This window comes from Petromyzon marinus, chromosome 15 (assembly GCF_048934315.1).
Source record: "Petromyzon marinus isolate PM22_M1 ecotype Great Lakes invasive population chromosome 15, UKy_Petmar_22M1.pri1.0, whole genome shotgun sequence".
NCBI lineage: Eukaryota > Metazoa > Chordata > Hyperoartia > Petromyzontiformes > Petromyzontidae > Petromyzon > Petromyzon marinus.
This window is the reverse complement of record NC_133681.1, coordinates 14,400,019-14,423,891: the sequence shown is the minus strand read 5'-3', so window position 1 is coordinate 14,423,891 and position 23,873 is coordinate 14,400,019. Positions and strand designations below refer to the sequence as shown.

The following is a 23,873-nucleotide window of genomic DNA, read 5'->3' as shown; positions in this document are numbered from 1 at the left end:
ACCGCTGCACCCTCATCTAATGCAAAGGTAAAGGTGCAGCGCTGTAATTACTTCCTCACGACGCTGCTGCCAGAATGTCCTCCTTTAAAGGCACTTAACAGAGGCCCCTCTCGACTGTGTTTTGGCCTACTCTTCCATGGCAGTCCGACATCTTGGAAGAAGTGGGAGTGGCCCACACTTTGTCCCACCGCACGCGACCCGCCGGTCAGCTCACAGTGATCTCAATATTTATACGGCTGGGTGGATAAGGGCTCTGGTATTTTTAAAGAAAGCTGCGCCAGTATTTCAACTGCCATGCCGGGAGACCAGATTGTACCGGTCGAACCTCCGGATTGTCAGTCCAGTTTGCTCATCTGGGAATGTCTGTCCTTAACGCTGGTGACGTCACTCCACATCGACCAGCCCCCCTCATTAATATTCATGAGCAGGTGACGTCCTCCAAATGGACACCCCCCCTCCCCTCCTCATTAATAATCTTGAGCGGGTGACGTCACTCAATTTGGAGTACTCCCCCCCCCCCTCATTAATAATTATGAGCAGGTGACGTCACTCCACATCGAACAGCCCCCCTCATTAATAATCAGTATAAGGTGACGTCCTCCAAATGGACACCCCCCCCATTAATAATAATTAGCAGCTGACATCACTCCACATGGGGGGGCGAGGCGCCTCCTCCCCCCTCCTCGGTATCAACTGACAACCCTCACTACAAAGGCAGAACCCTCACGTCACGTGATCTCCGTAATGCTGTTGTTGAGACATAGAAGTAAAAAGGACGTCATGATGAACAAGGGATTATAACCTTTAAATGAAATAAGTCTGTGTCATCGCGCCCTTACAAACTGCACACGAATGGATGCAATGAATGTCACGTCACGGTCTGCTTTTCGCTTGCAAGTTTCAGATGTACTGCAATACACCCGTCCTTGGACGGGCAGAAGGCTAGTATGTACATATATACGTATGCCTTTGTAATTTCCTGCCAACTTAGCCTTGTATGCATTTGTCAAACCCTGCTGCCTGTGTTCATGTGTGTGTGTTGTGCTGCCTGGTTCAGCGGTAGTGTCGCGGTTAGCGCTACGAACCTGGTGACCCGGGTTCGATTCCCGCTCACGGCCAACACCAGTGACGATTATCTGAACCGGTCCTGTGCCTCCCTTAGGTCGACTCAGCCTCAAATGAGTACCTACTGCGGTGTGTAAACATCGACACTGGGGAGACAAAGGCGGTCAGGCGTGGTGTCGGCCACCCACCCCCTCGTGCGTTGTGCCGGCCTTCATAGGTGCTCGCTAACAGCTCTTGCCCCCAACAGTCTGTGAAGGCGAAACGAGGGATCTTTGTCCTTGTGATGCCTGGTTCACGTAGGAGTATGAGATGCAGCTGATGGAGTATCGCGCCCTGGTGGAATCGGCGCACAGTGGCCCCAGCAGGCACCAGTGGCAGCAGTCAGAAGCTGACACCATCGCGCAAGAGGTGAGCCCACTTGCTATATTTTGTTGTCTATTGCTACACTTGTTTACCCAGAAAAGCCTCACCGAGTCTCACGACTCTTTGTCACGAGGGTCCTGCCCAAGTGCATTTACTTTCAGACACATTGTAAGGTGATGTATTTCTTACCGCTAACCTTGACTGCGGGCGTCTGCGCGTCCCACTGTGTATTCCGGGTCAGTTTCTCGATCTGCGAGGTCGCTACACGGCTCTCGTGAACCTGACGGGTCACCGCGTGAAAACCATCAGTGACTCGCTGCAGCAACTACAGCAGCAGGAGGTGAGCTCCAGTCAGACCTCCTCAACCACCCAGCAGGGGGCACGTGGTCTCTTTAGAGCAGTGGTTCTTAATCTTTACTGTAGCCTTGCACCCCTTTGGTTCTCAATCGTAACGGCAACATTATAATGTTAATAAATACATAGGGGTTTGATAAAACAAAGTCGTTGTATTTACGTGCACGTGCTTAATTTTTGTTTTCGATGATTCACCTTCTTAAAAAAATCTGGCCAAGTCTCGCACCCCCAGAAAGGGCAGCTCGCACCTCCAGCGGGTGCGTGCATCCCATGTTAAGAACCACTGCTTTAGAGGGTAGGCAAAAGGAGAGATAATGAAAGGCTAAATTAGTGGACCCATCAGGACTGCCACCCCAACCACACTGTTTACGTTTGTTCCCCCATATTGTTATGATAGGATGCCTGTTTAATGGTCATGCCTTGTGTGTAACTTCTGGAAATTAAACACAATCTCATTGTGTGCCCTCTGCATTCATAAGCACTGGACGCACCTTTATCCAAAGTTGACGTTTACTTTCTCTCTGCCAGCTCTGCTTTTACAGGTATTATATATTTACAAACTGTTTGCCTGTGTTGTGTTTTTTTAAACTTTTATCTTGACATATTAAGAGCCAAATTGATGGCAATGTAATAATCCATTGAATGCAAGTTATTATACGGTGGCACTTTTATTTCAAGTGGAATGCAGTGGTAAAAATATCAGCTTTGGTTGCGCGCGAATCATTTGATTCGGGGCACATTTCATGGACCGTCACAAAGTACCACGGGACGGTTGTTCGTCCCCTGCACACTCACCCGGTCGGCAACTCTCTACGAAGCTGCCCCATCCCGGGGCTATGGCTCCGCCTGGCTGCTTCGTTGACAGTTGCCCCCCATTTGAAAACAAGTGAACCGATTTCAGAGGTTTTTTTCAAACATGAATGTCAATGCTTCATCAAAAGCCGATCTCTTAAAATGGAAGGGTCACCGCGGTAGCGCGTTGCCGTCGAGTTTCGACGGCGGCGGCGGCGGCGTTTGCAGTGATGGCCAAAAGGCGGCTCTGCAGTTTTATTTTTTGGTCTCTTTTCTTTCGCCTGGCTGTGAACCGCATTTAACAAGGGAGACGCACCCCCCCCCCCCGCGCTCTCCCATCGCTTCGTGAGCGGCCGAGTTCCTAGGTGCGTGGCGGCAATACAGCGTCCGCTGTCATCGCCGACAGTATCCGCCGAGCGGGGGATACTGTGTGAAGCGAAGTGTGGCTTTGATTGCGTGTGTGCGCCGCTGCTTGTTGCTGTTGTTTGTGAGCTGGCTGCACAAGCCGTCTCTTGCCCCGAAACCACCAATTGCTTCCGTGCAGGATCGCACAGACGAGCGTCAAAGCCAATTGCAGGTTAACCGTGAAGCACACGAGTGAATAAGTGATATCAGTAAACGCGTAGCTTTGAAAAATATTGTTAAAACGCATTGTTAACAGACTGCATTGCAGCAGATGGAGGTGTCATACAACGTTAGCTTGGTTCTATTTTGAGGGATTATCATACGTTGAGGATGAGGAAGTACCTGAGTAGATTATTATTACTATTATAAGTCAACTCTCGATTGTCTGTGGGTAATGGTTGGGGGCAGATGGGTTGCTTTGATTCACAAAAATGTGGATTATGCAAAAAATATGCTTGGCTCTAAAAAAACATTTTTCTTTTAACAAGGTAGCATTAGGGGCAAAAAAAGTTGAATGTGTCATGTACTTTATCGCTTCTTGATGTAATCGGTGCACATGGTGACGTGGGCACTGAGCCCCTGACCCTCCATGAGTGAGGAGCAGCTGATAATTAAACCAGTGAGCATTTGCAGATATTTTTTTTCCCCACAGGAGCGGTTCATCCATAGCTCGGATAATCTTCCCACAGATAATCGAGAGTTAAGTGCATCCAATACAGGTTACAGTACAATTATTTAAATGTTTTACGGGTGAAAATAGTGAAGGGAAATTATGGGCTGTTCTGTATTAAGGATAAGGAGTACTCCGATCAAGGAGGCTTAATGTGTTGAAACCGACAAGAACCTGATCGTAGGGTGGTGTAAATCCTGTCTGCATGGCGTGCAAAACCCCAAAATGCTTGGCCGCTTCAGCGATGAGCAGACGACGCATGGCATCCAAGAGCAGTGAGCAAAGCACCCAACTAAGCGTCGCCCCTCTGCAATGGCCACGCCAAAGCACCGCTTTTCACGCTGAGCTGGAGCGGCTCCACGCGCAGCATACGCGCCGTTGCCTTGAGAAAACAAAACCTTCCGTGGTTTGCGCTTCGCTCCGCTGGCGGTGGCCGGTGCTTTGCCGCTCTCCGAGGTAAGCTTCAGCTTTTCGCGGCGAATTGAAGGCGGCGGAGGCGTCCGCTAACGATCGATGTCTGTCCTGGAACGAGCCACGGCAGAAGCAGGCCGAAGCCGAGCCGAGCGTCGCCGTGGGAATAGTTGAGAGAGGAAACGTCCGGGAGGGCGGGACCCTCGAGAGACTCACGTCGCCCGGAGCTCGGCAGAGAGTGACGCTCGTTGAGAAGTCGGTAACGAGGACTGTTGACGAACACGGGAAGGTGCACGTCCAGAAGCTGAAGAGAGACAAGATTTTCTTCCCCGCGGGAGAGCCGTCGGCGGGGCGGCCGCGGATAATCTCAACCGAGATCACGGTGGAGGAGCGACGAACGCGAGCCGATCGCGGAGCGAGTCCCACCCGGTCTCCCAAGCAGGTTAAGAGCCCGTTGAGCGTGTCCCGGGACATCACGGACATCCGCGGGGGAGCGGAGGAAGAGCTCAAGCGGCACGAGCAGGCTTCGTCCGACATCCAGAGGAAAAAGGACGCTGCTGAGCAGGAGGCGAAAGATCTGAAGGCGAAGTTGGAGGAAATCTCACGCGCAACCGAGGCCACGGAGAGGGAGCTCAACGATCTGAAGCTCGTCCACCAGCAGGGCCAGCTGAGGAGCCTCGCTGCGGAAGAACACCTCCGCGTCCTGAGGGAGAAAACCGAAGCCGGCAAGGCGGTCAGGGTGAACATGGAGATGGAGCTGAAAAGACGGGAGGCACACCTTGAGCAGATCCAGGTGCAGAAGAAAAGAATGGAGGATAAGTTGGCGCAAAAGGCCTTCACAGAAGGTCAGCTGAGCATGAAGGTGCGGCAGTCGGCGCAGCACATGCACAGGCTGGACGCGGAAGCCACTGAACGTCTGCAGAAGCACGGGATGGCCGAGATGGAGGCCAAGCAGCAGCTGATGTTCATTATAGAAGCACTGCAGCTCGAACGCATGAAGCACAATGAAGTGTCGGTCCAAGAAAGGCAGCTTCTGATGGAGATCGACAGCTTTGCTCGAACCAAAGAGAGTGACCTGAAACAGATGGAGATGCTCAAGTTGAAGGTCGAGGAGCTGACTAAGTCGAAGGAGAAATCGGTGAAGCAGCTGGCGGAACTCAGGGCTCAAATTCATTCATTGCAGCAAGAAAAGGGCATGGCTGAAGCTAAAGTTCGGGAGCAGGTAGAGCAGATCAAATTGCTTTCGCAAAAAATCCAGAAGGCAGATCAGCTGATCAAGGAGAAAATGAAGACAGAGCAAGAATACATGAGGAAGATGAAGCAAATGCAGGAAGAGCTGTCACTGACCAAGAGATCGACCACAGACATACAGCAACAAACAGGAGCCCTGCAAAAGGCATATGAACAACGGCTGCAAGTGTTGAAGGATCAGATTGAAAAGGAGAAGCATTTCGTGGACTCTTCCTTTGAGGCTCAGGTCACCCAAAAGGAGGCGGAGTTGAAACGGAGAATGGATATTCTCGACAGAGAGAAACATCTTCTGGGTGAAAGGGTGGAGAAATTAAAGCTACACTCTGCAAGTATCGAGACGACCAAGGAAGTCGTAGAGAGAGACGTCGAGGCTCTGAAGGCTCAGGCCGATCAGGCCGTTTTAGAGAAGCGCCAACTGGAGAGGGAGATTTCGGAGCAGAAGGCTTACATCGACGAGCTGAAGCTGCACCAGAAGAAAATCGCGCAGGAGGTGAAGGCATCGCAGGAGGCTGAGCGCCTGGCGATTCAAAAGCAAAGGGCAGTGGAGTCCGAAGTGGCCACGATGAAGCGGATGGTGAGCACGGAGCAGCAGAAGGAGCAGCGGAGCAACAGAGAGGAGATGCTGCTCACGGCGGCCACGCAGACCAAGCAGGAGGAGATGGTTCGCAGGGTGGCGCACGAGGCCGAGAGGCTGCGTCAGATGGAGGAAGGTTTGCAGAGGCAGCACGGCCTTCTGGAGGAGCTCAAGGGCCAGAAGGCGGAGGCTGAGCAGGAGACGGAGAGGCAGCGGCGGCTCGCGGAGCAGGAGAAGGCCGCCGAGCGGCTCTTGGAGGAGGAGCTGAGGAAGATGGAGGCGGTGTGCGAGAAGGCAGAGGAAGGGAACCGGAAGATCAAAGAGGAATATGAGCGGCTGAAAAATTTGACGCAGGTATTCCGTCGCCCAAGTTAGACGTCGACCCGCTTGTAGATTGCGCTGACTTTGCTGCTAAAGCGAACGCCTCACGCGCGCAGAGATGCAAAGCAACAAATGCGTTTGACCCCTGTAGTGGTGGTGGCAATATGCATGAGCAGACTAACCAGAAGCTTAGGAACCCGAGTAGCCTGTGCAGGATATAATAATTGTAGCGACAACATCCACACATAATTTATGCTTAAGGCCCCAAATGGGCTTTGCCCTTGCACTAACTTAGCTCATAACTCTGATATGAATACTTATTTATTTCATGAACTCGTTTTATTTGATGTGATCGTTATACATCATGAAGAGAGAGAAAAGAAAATGATAAATTAACGTCTTTGTGGTTCAATTGTTTGTATTCATTTAATTTAAGACTATCTACAAATAATGGCAGGTGCATTTATGAGTAGTTTAGACAATTTTCATTGAGATAGATAGATGTTGTTTTCAATTTAATCATCACTAATTCGTAAATTATCAGACGACACATCGTTATAACTTAAGCAGGGTTAAAATTAATTACTACTGATTTGTTTTTAAAAGTATTTTTACACCCCATATTTAAAAATAATTTTAATTAGAACTGGTAACATCTTATAATGTTAAGATGGGTTATTTACCCCTAATTCTTTATTTATAATGGATAGGCGAACACGGCTGTGTGTTTTTAGTGAAAAGGTTTGCCTGCATGGATCACAACGTTTATCCGCTCTGTATGAGATTGGCTGTGCCTTCGTAAAGAGTTGTTCGATTTCCGAGTACCATACATAGGACTTTATCTGGAGTGGATAAGCTACTGATTTCTCAAAGCCATGGTGTGGCACTGCAAAGCCTTGTTGAACATTCAGTTTCAGTATTTTGAATAACCCTGTGAGTCAATAAGCTATTAAATCGGGTTTCATCAACAAAAAATAAAACAACGCCGCTTCTTCGACATACGCAACAAGTCACAGTGAAAAATAAATCGATAATAAAACAATAATAGATGAGTTAAATAAAATAAATAGGAAAAAATAGTGAGGTCAATGCAAGTCCGTGGTTCCAGGTTGGAGAGGCAGTCTCAGGCAGACCACATGATTATTTAATCATGAAGGAAACCTCTGGTGGTGATGATGATGATCATGTGCTAGTCTGCCTATATGAGTCTATGGGGTCTCAATGTGAATTTATGGGACTAGTTATAATTGGAACTAGTAGATAATTGGAATATGAAGGAAAGGTGAGGCGGTGGTGGTAATGATGATGATGCATCCAGTGGTGGGTTCCCACCAGAGCGGTTCTCCTGGCAAGCTGCATGGGCTGATGGTGAAGCCACTGCCAGCATACTTGGGAGTTATCTGCTCCACATGCACGCATCGCCTACAGACTGGAACACAGCCCGTATTGATTTGCTAACTCGTGTATACTCTAAAGGAGGGGCAGTTGAAACACCTCGAAAACAAAGCTTTAAATATTTGTACAGACTCGCAACAATGGCCTTGTTTTTTTAATCAATAGGCACGCCCACAATTACACACTACGATTAGCACATGCATTGACTCGCAAAATCAACGTCGCGTTCGACAATGCATACATTGGTATAGTATCTGGTTCACAAAACCCCATTGTGCATTCGTGCATAGAGTAAGAAGCAGTACTTGGTGGCTATAACGTGAATTATTTTCATTAGCCGACTACAGTTTATTGGCATGTCAATGTGTGGTGAGGTAAAGTGTGGGTATTCCCACCTCTACCAAGACATCTATCCAGCGTGGAAGAAAGGGCCAATCTACCCTTTAGTGGGGCTCTCGAGAGCTGCCCCTCGTTAGTGGAGGTCCATCTGCCAGCAGTGGCTTTAAGCTTAGCAATTGCAGGGGTGCGCCTTTACCATTTATAGGACACAATTTTCTGTCGATGTCCTTTAATTGGGAGGACAACTTATAAATTAATGTATCTATTTGCATGCTCATCTACAGTACATTTGGGAGTTCTGATAAAAAACTAAATAATGATGCCGTATAATGTAAATCATGTAATTTGATACAATTAATAGTGTTCTTTGTGAGGAAACTTTGTGCTGGTGAGTACTTTATTCATTATCCAGGTCTCCCTTTTTGTTTTTGTGACAAGAACACGAGTCCAGTACAACACGCCGGAGGTCGTTGGAGGGGAACAGGAAAAACCACGGGGGTGGTGGGGGAGGGGGTGGTCAGTCGGCCCTTCAGGGCTAAACTTGGGGGCGGGGGGGGGGCCCGTTGCCCCAACCTCGTGGAGACCTTGTGGGGGGGTGGTGGGGGGAAATCCAGGTCTGTCTGGAAAACAAGATGTGAATAGTCAATGAGCCCTTATACCTCGTCGAAGTTAAGGATACTCACCTAACTGTATAGTTAAATACGTTTCGAAAGGTCGGCGTTTATCCAAAAGTATTGCCGAGATGGTTGAATGGCTTCTTTGCTCAAATATTTAGTACTTTGTGGAATAAATAAATACTCTCAAAACCCATAAGTAAAATCTGGTATGATCCAAACAGTATATGTGTGTGTGTCTGTATATGCCACCTATTTGCACAGAAAAAATGATTAACACTTGTTTCTTTCCTCAGAGAGATCAGGTTGCAGGCACAAAGATCACGCACGAGATTGAGACATTGCAGAAGAAAATCAAGGAGGAGAACCTGAGGCACCAGACGGAGAAGGAGTCTCTCCTCCTCAAGCAGACGATGATCGACGAAGAGAAGGCAAGGCTGGCCAAGATCTACGAGGAGGAAATCTCCCGGGTGAGGTCAATGGCGGAGAACGAATCGCAACAAAAAATGCATCAGCTGGAGAAGAACAAGCAACTGCAAAAGCAGGTGGAGGAGTCTTTCGGCGAGCAGTCGGGTGCGGCGCTGGAGAGGCTCTACGAGCCCAGGAGCATTTGTAAGAAAGAGACGAAAATCACGATCACGACCTTATCCTCGTGCGACAAGTCGCCCGACCTGTCCACCGAAGAAGGACTCAAGCAGTCGCTCTTAAATTCGACCGCTAACATTCCCTCGGGCCAATTCGCGGGCAAGGACGTGACCGCCTGGGAGCTCGTGCAGTCCAATATTTTATCGGAGGAACAGCGGAGAAAGCTGCTGTCCGAGTACCGTTCCGGCAAGATCATCATCGAAACGCTCATCTTGGCGATCGCTCAGGCCATCCAGGATGGCGCAGACAGTCAGGAAGTCGTGAAGACCGTCACCTTCAGGGGCCCCGTTGGTGACATTTCCCTGCAGGAGCTCGTAGACTCCAAGGTGTTGCATCCGAGCGTCGCCAAGGAGGTGGAAGAGGGAAAACGATCGGCTGATGAAGTGAGCAAAATGATTGAGAAATACAGCCTGACGAAGAACAGCATTGCTGGCATTTTGTTGGAAAACACCAAAGAGAAAGTGTGTTTCTATGACGCCATGAAAAGGGGACTTATTAGAGCTGACACGGCCTTTGAGCTTCTGGAGGCACAGGTAGCCACTGGCTACATTATTGACCCTGCCACGGCCTGCAAGCTGACCATGGACGCTGCCATACAAAAGGGCCTCATTGGTGCCGAGTTTAGGGAAAAGCTTCTGTCGACCGAGAAGGTGGCATCTGGGAACCCGGTGTCGTTGTTTGCAGCGATACAGAGGGGGCTGGTGACGAAACACCAGGGACTACGTCTCCTGGAAGTGCAGGTGGCCACTGGTGGGATCGTAAACTCGCAACTCGGGTTGCGAATCCCTCTCGAGGATGCCGTCCCGCTGGGCCTCGTGGACGAGGAGACGAAGAGGGCTTTGTCAGAGAGCGGCCGCGTTGTCAAAGGATTTTTTGACCCGAACACGGAAGAGAGCGTCACGTACCAGGAGCTCATGCAGCGCTGCATGACTGAGTCTCACACTGGCCTGCGCCTCCTGCCCATCAAGGCGAAAGTGCGCGACAGGAAGCTGTCGAGCACGTCCTCCATCCGGAAGCGGAGAATTGTCATCGTCGACCCTGACATCGGGACGGAAATGACCCTGTACGAGGCCTACTGCAAGGACCTTATCGACTTGAAGTCCTACATAGAGCTCTCGGAACAGGAGTGCGAATGGGAAGACGTTACGACGACGATGCCAGATGGGACGACCGTCTCCGTTTTGCAGGACACCAAATCGGGGCTGAAGTACAACATCAACGAGGCTCTTGCCAGGGGCTTCATCGACCGGGCCAACTTTAATCTCTACCAGGCGGGTAAGATATCCATCGCCGATTTTGCCGACATGCTGACTGGAAGTGGTTATCGTTCCCGCTGCTCGTCGACAAGTTCGGATTCGGCCCCGCTCAGCCCAAAGAGGAGCCCCATGCCGTTGCTCCCGAACAGTCCCATCAGTGACCCCACAGAGGAAAAATCTCTCATCGCTGGAATATTTGACCTCCACAGTTTGGAAAAGATCACCATCAGGGAGGCTATTGGCAGAAACCTGGTCGATGTCATCACGGCGCAAAGGCTGTACGAAGGCCAGGCGTGCACCGGCGGCATAATTAGCCCGTTCACTGGGCAGAAAATGCTCATTCAGGATGCGGCCAACCGCGGCATAATTGACAGGCAAATGGCAGAGAGGATCGCACTGGCGCAGAAGGCTCACACCGGATTCGAAGACCCTAAAACGGGCAAGAGGATGTCGACAGCGCAGGCCATGAGGAAGGGCTGGCTCTACTACGAGACGGGACAGCGCTTCCTGGAGGCGCAGTACCTCACCGGGGGCCTCATCGAGCCCGACACCTCGGGGAGGGTGACGATGGAAGAGGCCCTGAAAAACGGCACCGTGGATGCGCGCACCGTGCAGAAGCTCCGTGACGTCAACAACTACTCCAAGTGCCTGACCTGCCCCAAGACCAAGCTGAGGATATCCTACAAGGAGGCGCTCGACTCCTCCGTCGTGGACCCCCTGACAGGGCTGAGGCTGCTCGAGGCCTCCACCTCTTCCACAAAAGGCTTCCCGAGCTCCTACAGCGTCGGAGATGTGAGTCCCACCTCGGGCTCGAGGGCCAGCTCGCGCAGGGGGAGCTTTGACGCGTCCGGCACGAGTCACTCCTCCTCGGGCTACAGCACGGCCAGCATCAACGGCGGACGGTGGTCGCTGTCCACCCCGCACCCGTTCTGAAGCGGGCACGGCAAGCGCATGCACGGCCGGACGTTGAGCCGGTTACGTGTGTGCGCACGTTGAGTGTGTGCGCGTGTGCGTCCAAAAACGCTTAAGAACTACAAAAGTGTACATAGGAGAAAACGCTGATGTCTGAAGATTGAACTCTAGAATGTCGGATGTCTCGCCCGTCTCTCATAATTCATGCCAGCCGCCTGGATTGTTAGATATAGTTGACGACGTCAGTTACAGAGGAGCTTCGCTTTGCTTTGCTTTTTTTTACTTCAATTCAATGTGGTGGAAATATACATTCGGGCATGTCATTATTTTTGTAGATATTGTTAGCACGATTCCAGTTCTGTAAACGATGGTATGATTATGGGGCATTACTGTGTAACGATTATATATAACTGAAACTGGAGGAGAATGTGATTCAGATTTACCTCAAATGCCACGAACCAATCTCCATGGCATTAATTTTCAATTTCCAAGAAAACCCCAGCAAAAACTGTGCAGACCCCCCCCACCCCACGTGGTGTAAATGCACAGATTAAATACCCTGTGGTGACAACTTCAAGACCCAGAATCGTCCAAGCCGATGATGCCCTTCAGGCAAGGGTGAGAGACAATGAAACGCCACGAGGTTTCACGGCCGCTGAAACACAAATGCAACGTTCAAGTTCGTGGAATCCTTCGGCAGTTCGGCTCCTGGGCCACTCTGGATTTTGACGAAGTCACGCAAGCCCAAGACGAGAGAAATCGCGACAGGTCTCCCCATGTTGTTGGTGGTGGGTCATCCTGCTTTAGGTGATGGGACTTCCGCTCGTGTCAAACGGACAAGTGTTCGTGGAAATGTGCAGAAGGGCTGACTTTCAGACAACTAAGCTCTGTTTACTTAGTTGCCTGCGTAAAAATAAAAAATAAACATGATACACGACATAAAGCTAACTGCAAATCGGTGCAACATTTATCTGAGTTAGACTCTGATAATGAGCATCGCATCATATCAATGCATTAAGTCTGATAATTGGCACATTTTAGTTATAAGGTTAATATTTTTTACGGCAGTTCAGTGTATCACTTGAAACCAAAGTGCTTCAGAAAGCAGTTACTATCTGCACATATATATTTTTTGACACTCATGGTAAATGGGTGATGGAAATGCGGTTGGCTGCTCAATAAACACTTCTCAAACGCACGGAATCCTTGGTCTCTTTCGAGGTTCTATGAGCTTTTATCTTCCTCTGGGGACGGCACGCTTTACTTCATTTCGGTGTCGGGTTCTGCAACTGTTGATGAGATATTACCACGGAGTGCTTGCCTCGTGAAGGACTCCTCTGTGGCATTGAGCGTTTTCACGATTTGTGCTCATGTACTAGGAACATCGTTGTGGACGGTAAGATTAAATATTTCATACGCTATGGGTGAACTTACCTTCTGCTACTGCTGCTCTGATTGTTTTAACTGCTGGTGTTAAGGTGCCGGGACTTTTGTTGTGTGCGGTGTTTCTGCGGCCTAAAGGCCGTCTGGGTGAAACTCTGTTCTGTTTACACGTTTTTGGAAGATCACGGGGCTCTTCAAATCAGCGGATGTTTACTCCGTGCAGAGAAACCTGCGTGAGCTTATGAGCAGCAACAACGAATGTCTGTTTAACCAAATGGTCTTCACGTTTACGTGTTCTGTAAATTGACGTAGGTGTTCATTTAACTGGCAAGCATTCGGTTAAAAATTATCACTGATTTTAATACCAACTGGAGATTGCTGCCTGATCGAGCATGGTGACGCAGGTTTTCACGGCAATGGTGTTAAAATCCAACTGTTGACGTTCTTTTGCTCGTCGCCCATTGAGTTCCGACGGTGAATTGACCGAGTCCGGCGTGCTTGCAGGAGACGACGGGAAAGTGCACCGGGATTGGAGGGGAGTTCGTGTCCAGCGACCGCGGCGAGGATTGGGGTGGAGAGGAAACGGCGGACACCTGCACACAGGTGTCAGCAGGGAGCCAGGCTCCACAGGTGAGAGGGAGCCATCGCTAAAAAGCTTGTGTTCATTTACGGCAGCGTTTTTAAAAATATATTTTCGTCATAGTCTTCGTCTAGTTGGTGAGATTTTAGTCAAGTCTCAGTGGATTTCATTCCGTCAGCCTCTTAATCTTGTCGACGAAAGTGATGAAAAATGTATTCCGCTTTTACTTCGCGTATGTTGGTGTGCATTTAGCACTCTCCCACCTCCCATATCAAGTCGGCCAAGAAGCGAACTCGGTAAATCCTTTCACACAAGCATGGCTCACTGCAGTCTCTAATAGCGTTTACTAAATGATCTCAAGTCTGCGTCGTCATTCAGGCACTCGTTAATCTTGTTGCATCATAGTAATCTCATGCTCTGTTCTTTGGTAGGTGGTCGTAGTCACGTACAGTATCGATGTTGAACTTCTTTTGCACCGTACGTAGCCAACCGTGCGAATGATTGCAACTTTTTTTACATGCACAGTCAACGTTGACCGATATATTTAAAAAAAACACACAAATATTTACAACACCGATTTCGTTAACAAAATTAACGCTGGCCAAAATCCACTGCTGCTTGCCACACTGCTTGCATTTACCGTTCTGAAAATGCCTTCCACTGGTTAGCCACTCATCCTCTTTAAGTGCAAAAATCTCCTCTTCTTATCTCCTCCTCCACCTTTGAATACTTCTTCCATAACTCCTCTCCCACCCCCAATGATGCCACCTCCCCCCCCCCCCTACCGTGAGTTATCCCACTCGATAAAAGCATTTTCGCAACGTAAATTCATGTTGGTTTTATTCAGCGACACCTCAATGTTTGTGCACCTTACGGGGGAATCGGACGAATTAAATGTTTCCATGTGGGGAAGTGTAAAATCAGGGAAGAATGTGAATGTTATTGATTGGAACTCTTTAGTGAGTCTTAAAACGATATGTCAGAAACAGGGAGATCGCGGAAAGCGTGAATATTACAGCGAGGATTCGCTTACATTGTAATATTTTTTATTTACAGCCATCTGTCGGTCCACTGCTGGATGAAGGCCTCCCCATATACCTGTGTTGGCCATACAGATCAGTTGACTGTACCTCACCGCGTTGGTCAGTGCAGATTGCCGAGAGGGAGGCCCATCATAGTCAAGTTCAGATATTGCTTGCCAACAACGTTTCCTGTGTCCTGAAGCAAAACTGGGGTGGCTGGTTCGGAGTGCGGAGCACTAGCCACTGTGCCACCATTGCACCCTGTGTTGTAATAGGGTAGCATACGACACGAACGTGTTTAAGAGAAGCATTGAAAGGCTTTGTTGTTCTGTATTCTAAAGAAGAATTTACGTCAGGTATTTTTTTTCATTTTAGTGTCTGCAGGCCTTCAGTGATGAGAGTCCATCATCAACGCAGAATGCACTGCCGGAGCAAGACGCAACCGGTATGGTTTTCACTTGGCTAAATGCGTTTGATGAACCTTTCATTAGTGATATTTCACAAAGGATCTGCTGACTAGCTAACATCTTTATCGCGCCAACTGTGACCGTGTCGACATTTGTGGTTGTCGCTTTCAAATATGATGATGGTGATGCAAGGTGTAAGCGTTAATGATAAAAAACGTTATTTTTTATTAACAATTAATTGAGGCTTTAATTGCATAAAATGCAGTAGTTAATCTTTATTACCAGAAAATGTAACTGATTACTGAATTAATACAACTCGAACAAATATATTATTTTACCATTCCATATTTATTTAGCAATTTATGAGGACAACTTGTATTGAAGCCATTTATCGTAACTTGTGACAGGACGTAGCATTTCACAGGCTGATGGTGCCTTCGCAACTTTGCCATTGACACACACTGCTATGTCATACACAAACATCTAAGCTACCATTAGTACTGGGTGCCCGTAAAGGAATCACAAGAATTATAATTAGTCAATTCTTATATAGGTCGATACAACTGTGCACACACTTGGCGGTGTAACAAAAATTATCGTGTGAAATTCATGCCTCTTGACGTCCACATATTCACCGTGGCATTTTGGTCAAAGGTATCATATCGCTCTCCGTGGTGCTAATGTAAAAAAAAACGCCACTTTTTTCAAATTTTCTTGCTGTGGTTTTCACACCTGATGATGATTATTGCTTGTGTTGCAGTCGAAACGTCGTGATAATTTTATTGTTTTAAATTTTTATAATTTTATTGTTTCCCTTCTACGTGACTTTACCGAAAGAACCAAGAATATGAATCCCTGCAGTCACGAAAGCTTTAAATAAAACATCTCTGAAGCTGTTAGTTTTTTTGGAGTACACTTTGTAAAAAAACCACCCTCTACACATGCATCAACAACACTGCCTTGAAAAGTATACAATAAGCAACGTTTCGGGCAATGGCCCTTCATAGCACATGAGCATTGTTTCCCGCATTGTTGCATGCAGTGGTATTAACGAATGTGTCGTTTTTTGTTGTTATTGGTGCTTGTGCACCGCTGCCAACTCAGCATCACCAAAGAAGACACTGTATGGGTCAGATTAGCTCAACATTCAACTGTGCTGTTCCAACTTCCGTCGAATTTTTCTGCTCTAAATATGGCTGATACCTTCATAGACACGCACTATTTCAGTCAGACCTCTGCAGAGCAGGGTATCAAATAACCAGGTAGTTGAAATTGCTCGTTGGTGAAACATGTTCTTCGTGCACCTTCGGCACCTTCTCGAACACAGCCCCTGGTGACTTTCTTGATGATTGCGTTGAACAAACAAAAAAAATTCACATCCCCCCTGCCGTAGATTCAGCTATTTGCCTGAACGAAGACTCGGACGACGCGCAGATAGCTCGTGGGGCCGAAGAGGATCCGGCACGGGACGCGACCTTCTCGCTGGGGTCGCTGGACGGCTCGGAAGCGCTTCACGCGGAGCGCGACAGCCACCGCAGCGCAGACGGAGACGACGATGAAGACGAGACGCAAGGCTGCGAACTCGAATCTCCTTCGGTTTTCAGTCGCGAGCACGTGGGCCTTGCCACGGCGTTAGACCAACAGCTTGAAGACGATGAGCCCGAAGACACAAGTAAAGCCAAGGAGGGCGACCCTAGCTCTCAGGAGCAGCAGGTAACCGTGATATTTATTTAGGTTATGGGTTATATGCTCCTACTGTCTGCGTTTATAAGCGCATATGTTTTGCATGGTTTGTGAGATGCCTGTGCGATGTCTTGAGTGTTTTCTACTTCGTAGGCTTCTCAGGCACTGTTTCCACCAATTGTACTAAAAAACAGAATTGGTCAAATATCTCTAACATTACCCTCCTGACAATTTGCCTTGAGACTCAATGAGGCTTTTCTAAATTAATATCACCATCATTATTATCATTATCAGCCGTTGGCTATCCAATGCTGAATGAAGGCTGCTCCACATTTCCACATCGCCATCAGATTCAGAATATTTATACTGGAGGAATCCAATAAGTTATGAAACTATTTTTTTACAGATGTCCAGTAGGGGTAGGTCAACAACAAACAATACGAAAACACGATAGGCGTGCACAGTATAGGAAAGGTAACCAAATCACAAAGAAAGCAATTACAAATCAAATTCCACTTTTTATTTTACCAGGTGAAGTCCACTGAGCTATCGGCTTCTTTTTTTAGAAGCGACCTGGCCACAAATGACAGCTGAACGAAGTGGCTTACCACGAAGGCTGCCGAGTGCGGAGGATGCTACATTCACTCTCGCTCCTGCGCATGAACCAATCTCGTTGTTCCACCTCCACCGTGATCGTCGTCTCGGCTTCGTCCGTTCAATCACCAGTTGTCATCCGTCGGTCATCATCCCTTCCAGCCATGTGTCCGGGCCAAGCCCACTTACTTCCTCCCATAGACAAAACGATGTCTCTCATTGGCATTTATTCTCTAATCCACGTTTTTTTTACCTCTGCTCTTTCCTCAGTGTAATTCGTAACTTATATTCGTTTAAAGCTCTTTAAACACCTTTTTGCTTATGTTTGCGTGCTTTGTCAACGTCTCTGTTTCTGATCCGTATGTTCCAGTGTGTAATACGCCACTGATTGAAAACTCTCTTCTTAAGGCACATTGCTCTGTGGCTTTCCATTATCAAATTGAGTTTTCCAAAAGCGCCCAGCCTGATCTTAGTTACCTCTTGAAACCTAACGTTTGATTACTTGACTACACACTTGTACGCTAGCATTTGAGGTGCACTTCAGTTCATTGAACGTTATCGACAACACGCATGACTCTTGAGATCGTTATGCCCTCTGCTTTTGTTACGACCTCGTGGGCAGTTTCTGGACAGCTGGAAAGCCATGCACACATGGTTGCTGGAGATCTCAGACGCCCTGAGCCAAGAGCCGGGCTGTGACGATGGCATCGATACACTTACGGAACGGCTCCTCAAGCTCAAGGTAACAAGACCATCTCAGTCCAGCGCTCGTATCACTGAGCATAGGGAGCTGGTAAAGGGATGCTGGTATAGGGAGCTGGTATAGGGAGCTGGTATAGGGAGCTGGTATAGGGAGCTGGCATAGGGAGCTGGCATAGGGAGCTGGTATAGGGAGCGGGTATAGGGAGCTTGCATAGGGAGTGGGTATAGGGAGTGGGTATAGGGAGTGGGTATAGGGAGTGGGTATAGGGAGCTTGTATAGGGAGTGGGTATAGGGAGCTGATATAGGGAGTGGGTATAGGGAGCTGGTATAGGGAGCTGGTATAGGGAGTGGGTATAGGGAGTGGGTAACCTTGTAGTGTGGCAGAGCTGCTCTTATCCGTGAACTCCGTTGCTCTTAAAATATGGGACCTTTCTTGCCAGTATCAAAATATAAGAATGTTGGTTAATGCTCGCAGGATTCCTTGCGAAAGGTTTCTGTTTGGTGTTTTAACATCTTAACACCTGTTTTATTGCCAGAAGGGGTAAAACCTATTCTTATATCCGTTGCTCTTATCTGCAATGTCGTCATTAACCCCCCAGGGAAGCATTCACGAGGAGGACACTCCACTGCTTGTGGCTGCTCCGCCGCCGAACACTTGCTTGGGAGGCGGTGTCGCAGGCCGCATCTATCCAATGATGCTTGCGAAATAGACCTCCGTGGGTCTTGCTCACCCACATGTCACGTTTGAGCCGCATGGCATGATTGGGAACGTGAACAAGAGATCGATTTGGCGGAGCGTGCTGGATTTTGAAGAGTGTGTGGAAGACCGTGTTGGTGATCTTTGCTGCACTGTTGATGGACCCCCCCAGGAGCTTCAGGGAGACCTGCGCGCTCATGAAGAGGCCTACAAGGCGTGCGTGGATCTCGGAGAGTTGGCGGTCGAGGCCGCGGCCCTGATGTCAAACCACGGCCAACTGCAGAGCATGCTGGGAGAGCTGCGGGGCACGTGGGAGAAGGTGCAGGCCCTGTCTGCCGAGCGGTGGGTATGATTGCACACGCACACCTACGCCCAACTTTGTTAAATCCACTGCTGGATGAGGAAATCTGCACCCCGAACCTCCCGACCACGGCATCCGCACCTCCGAATAGCACGGTTGGCTACGTGAGGTGCGAAAAAGTGCAACGTACGTGCGTACATCCTGATCCCACTCCTCGCTGCCCAGCCCTACCGGGAGCCGGCCCGGTGGCACCAGGAAACGAGCTGAGCTTCGACTCGCCCATTACATTTCAAGTGTATCGCTCACGGTGTACGTGCCCGGTCCTTTTGTCGATCAATTGCTGGACGAAGGCCTCCCCATGCCATTCTGGTTGCCGCTGTTATTGGACCATACTTCACCATGCTGGTCGGAGCGGCTTGGTGAAGTCTTTTGGCATTGATGTGGGAACGTACAACTGCAAAGTACAGTCCAACAATAGGTTTTACTGTACTGCCCTCTGCTGCCCACAACGTAGCCCTGCAGAAACATGTAACACCTGATAGGCATGGTGGTCACCCATCCAATCACTCTCCAGGCTCAAACCTGCTTAGCTTGTAAGAACTGATAATCGTGGGATGTGGTCCATGGGGTTTTTGTATCCCCCTAAAGTATACCTTTCATGAATTATTTTCTTCCTGTATTTTCAGCATCATATCATCACAACAGTAATGTTTAATATCAGAGCTGGAATAATACACATTACGTGATAAACCCCAGTCCAGCATGATATGGTCTGTTCGTACAGTCATTTGTTGCAGGTAACTGAAAGTTGCTGCACTTGAGAAGCAGATTTAATCGCGGGTGGCAGCAACCTGGTTTCTAACCAAGGTTCCTCAGCGAGACCAACTCAGTAGCCTGACCCCCACAGTCATCCACAGATATAAACATTCCCAAATAAGAGGTTTGCCCATTACACACCACACGCATATGCAGTGGAAACCTTAATTGAGATAGCGTATGGTTTTAATAACTTGTTGTGGTGGGCGGAAGCGTCTTGTTGTGGTGGGCGGAATGTTACTAATAGTGACACAGAGGTTTACGGAGCTGGGTTCAGTCGGGTGCACGCGTATTTCTTCCCAGAGGCATCATTGTATGGGTAGTAAGTGCTGGGCGTTCACTGAAGTGCTAATTTGATGATGTCTGTCTGTTTAGGGTTCACAGTATATATTTTTTATTGTTCATTGCTTTATTTTCATGGACATGGTTCATGTGCATAATCCACAACCTGCCACTTACATTTTCCACTTATGAAAGAAATAATGAATCTATAAATGATCACTATGTAAATGTGTGATTCATAATGTATTTTTGGGTAGGCTCACGTAAGTAAAATGTTGCGTCGTGAACCTTCCTCCAGCCGACACAGACAATTCATAAAATTGTCACGTGATCAACCGGGAGAGTGCATTATTGTGTTAAATGTTTGTGTGCGTAATGTTTCTGCTGGTACAAGTGCATATTAAGAAAACAAGAGCATGAATCAAGTTTAATGGAATGCAACTAATTTATATTCCAATAACATTTTATGAGCATGCCGCATGCATTTGACGCGCATCAACATGCGGTAAAAGTTACGCATGGTGCTACGTTCTCCCAATAACTCACTCACGTTCGCAAAATGCGGACAAAAAAATGCGAATAAAAGATAGCTTGATAAAGAAAAAACTTAAATCAAAACGACTTGTCATCTGTACAGTTTTGCTGCGATGTCACCGCCTACATATTACGCAAAAAGCAGTAAGCTTTTTTTTTTATATATATTTCAAACCGGGGTTGCTCGTCATTGGACGCCTTTTACCGACCACCGATGTGTGGCGAGGGCTCCCTTGGCACGTGGCCACCTTCGGTTAGCTGGCACGGAGCCGCGCGTTGCAGCAGCGTCTGTGCGGCAGTACGGACCCCGTGAGCGCTGTGCCGCATCGGTCACAGCGCCAGCGCGTTTGGTGCCGCTCGGATGAAGCTGCGGCAATGACCGCGTCGTGGACTCAGAAGTAACCGGTCCCTCAGTTCGACGATTTTTATTGTTGTTGTTGTTGTGAGGGTGCATGTCTGCGTTGGCTAAATGTGCTGCTGTACGGTGCATTTTGTTTGGTTCGACGTCGTAGATCTGTGTGCTCGTGTGTTAGTGTGTGTATTATGTTACGCGCGATTGCATTTTGATAGCGAGGCCTCATGTAGGGTATCGTATCATCTGCTATTGTGTATCGGTTCTTTGCTTTTCTACCTGGCTGTGTGTAGACAAGCAGTGTGAATGTGTGCGCACGTACGTGAGTGTGTATTTTGCGAACATTTCGATAACATGGCATGTCCAATGTGTTTTGTCAAAACTCCTATTATATCTTTGTTCATACTAAACTAGGTGGCTGTGTAAGTCACCCATTAGCCCATCAGATTATTATCATTATTAAAAGTATGAATGCAAAGAGACTGGTGGTGTCAATCTTGATACAATGAAACACTGTGGTTTAAACAATCTGCACTGTTTGAATAACCAGTACAGAGTTGGAGTTAAACATGATTTGATTGAAATAAACAAAAGTAATATGCTTCATAATTGGACTTTTCACATTTCATGATTCAAAATTTCAATTCGCACATTATATTATAAAGTACTATGTGCTCACGTGTTTCTTTAAATACAGTTCACGATTTGGCTCCGCGCCAAATCGTGAAGGCAACGATGTATTATGGCACGTTTATTAAAATGGGAAACTAGCCCTCATTATTCAAGTAAATTACCTACGGCAGATCATTGTTTGTTCCGTACCATTCATATTCATGAACTATCTCGGGCCCAGTAGATTGCCAAATTTGAATAGAAAAAAATATATTCCACTTGATTATCAACAGTTTCCAATTGCTATGAATGTAAATACTTTTCAACATTTTACGTCTCACAAAAAATCTATTATTCCTGTTTTATATGGTGATAAGGTTTTCCATTAAACGTTTTGTTTATTTATTTGAACTTGTTTTACCGTTCGCTTTATCTCTAGAGTGTAACTGTCTTGCTCCCTGATGTATTTATTTTTACCCAGGTGAACCTTGGGAGAATATCGTTGGTCTCGTTGGTCTCTCTTGATCAATATGCCAGCTGGGCGTTTTTGCGCCGGTGCATTGACAGCGTCGCTGCTGACCGTAGCAAAGTGACTTGCGTGCGTGGCATGCGTCGGATCGCTCGGATGCAGGGAGCAAAGCTTGGAGGCATCGTTGATGCTGTCAGGGCAGCTGGTTGACGCCCTGCAGGCCCTGTCCGCGTGGCTCGACGGCGTCGAACCGCTCCTGTCACCTGACTTTCCCGTCCTGGGCGACATGGACACGGTCGCCAGGCTCCTGGCCGAGCACCAGGTACGGCACAACGTGTGCACCCGGTACAACGCAACACCTTCACCTGGTACACCACAACACCTTCACCTGGTACACCACAACACGTTCACCTGGTACAGTACGACACCTTCACCTGGTACACCACAACACGTTCACCTGGTTCACCACAATGTGTGCACCCGGTACAACGCAACACGTTCACCTGGTACACCACAATGTGTGCACCCGGTACACCGCAACGTGTGCACCCGGTACAACACAACACGTTCACCTGGTACACCACAAGACGTTCACCTGGTTCAGTACGACACCTTCACCTGGTTCAGCACAACACGTTCACCTGGTACACCACAACACGTTCACCTGGTACACCACAACACGTTCACCTGGTACACCACAACACGTTCACCTGGTTCACCACAACACGTTCACCTGGTACACCACAACACGTTCACCTGGTACACCACAACACGTTCACCTGGTACACCACAACACCTTCACCTGGTACACCACAACACCTTCACCTGGTACACCACAACACGTTCACCTGGTACACCACAACACGTTCACCTGGTTCACCACAACACGTTCACCTGGTACACCACAACACGTTCACCTGGTACACCACAACACGTTCACCTGGTACACCACAACACGTTCACCTGGTACAGTACGACACCTTCACCTGGTACACCACAACACGTTCACCTGGTTCACCACAATGTGTGCACCCGGTACAACGCAACACGTTCACCTGGTACACCACAATGTGTGCACCCGGTACACCGCAACGTGTGCACCCGGTACAACACAACACGTTCACCTGGTACACCACAAGACGTTCACCTGGTTCAGTACGACACCTTCACCTGGTTCAGCACAACACGTTCACCTGGTACACCACAACACGTTCACCTGGTACACCACAACACGTTCACCTGGTACACCACAACACGTTCACCTGGTTCACCACAACACGTTCACCTGGTACACCACAACACGTTCACCTGGTACACCACAACACGTTCACCTGGTACACCACAACACCTTCACCTGGTACACCACAACACCTTCACCTGGTACACCACAACACGTTCACCTGGTACACCACAACACGTTCACCTGGTACACCACAACACGTTGACTAGGGACAACACAACATGTTCACCTGGTTCAGCACAACACGTTCACCTGGTTCAGCACAACCCGTTCACCTGGTTCAGCACAACACGTTCACCTGGTACACCACAACACGTTCACCTGGTACACCACAACACGTTCACCTGGTTCAGCACAACCCGTTCACCTGGTTCAGCACAACCCGTTCACCTGGTTCAGCACAACACGTTCACCTGGTACACCACAACACGTTCACCTGGTACACCACAAAACGTTGACTAGGGACAACACAACACATTCACCAGGTGCAGCACAATAGGATCACCGGGTACAGAACAATAGGATCACCGGGTACAGAACAGTAGGTCAACTGGGTACAGAACAATAGGATCACCGGGTACAGAACAATAGGATCACCGGGTACAGAACAATAGGATCACCGGGTACAGAACAATAGGATCACTGGGTACAGAACAATAGGATCACCGGGTACAGAACAGTAGGATCACCGGGTACAGAACAATAGGATCACCGGGTACAGAACAATAGGATCACTGGGTACAGAACAATAGGATCACCGGGCACAGAACAATAGGATCACCAGTCGCCACACAATACGCCCAGGATGTGACGGCCGGGGATAAAATCACG

At 48.4% G+C, this 23,873-nt stretch overlaps 1 protein-coding gene across 8 annotated transcripts in view; it reads left to right on the top strand.

Annotated features, from left to right (window-relative positions):
- Positions 1-23,873, top strand: part of LOC116942711 (plectin-like) — a 123,636-nt gene that overhangs the window by 84,326 nt on the left and 15,437 nt on the right. For 6 of the 8 annotated variants that reach the window (XM_076067319.1, XM_076067320.1, XM_076067321.1 and 3 more), the window contains 9 exons: positions 1,366-1,473; positions 1,670-1,768; positions 2,262-2,324; positions 13,255-13,380; positions 14,728-14,797; positions 16,153-16,472; positions 17,659-17,778; positions 18,609-18,778; positions 21,965-22,124. In XM_076067319.1, coding sequence (XP_075923434.1) covers positions 1,366-1,473; positions 1,670-1,768; positions 2,262-2,324; positions 13,255-13,380; positions 14,728-14,797; positions 16,153-16,472; positions 17,659-17,778; positions 18,609-18,778; positions 21,965-22,124 — 1,236 coding nt within the window. Of the gene's footprint in view, positions 1-1,365; positions 1,474-1,669; positions 1,769-2,261; positions 2,325-8,850; positions 12,136-13,254; positions 13,381-14,727; positions 14,798-16,152; positions 16,473-17,658; positions 17,779-18,608; positions 18,779-21,964; positions 22,125-23,873 lie in introns of those variants that run through there. The other 2 variants (XM_032954974.2, XR_004402842.2) reach the window with 2 other exon arrangements.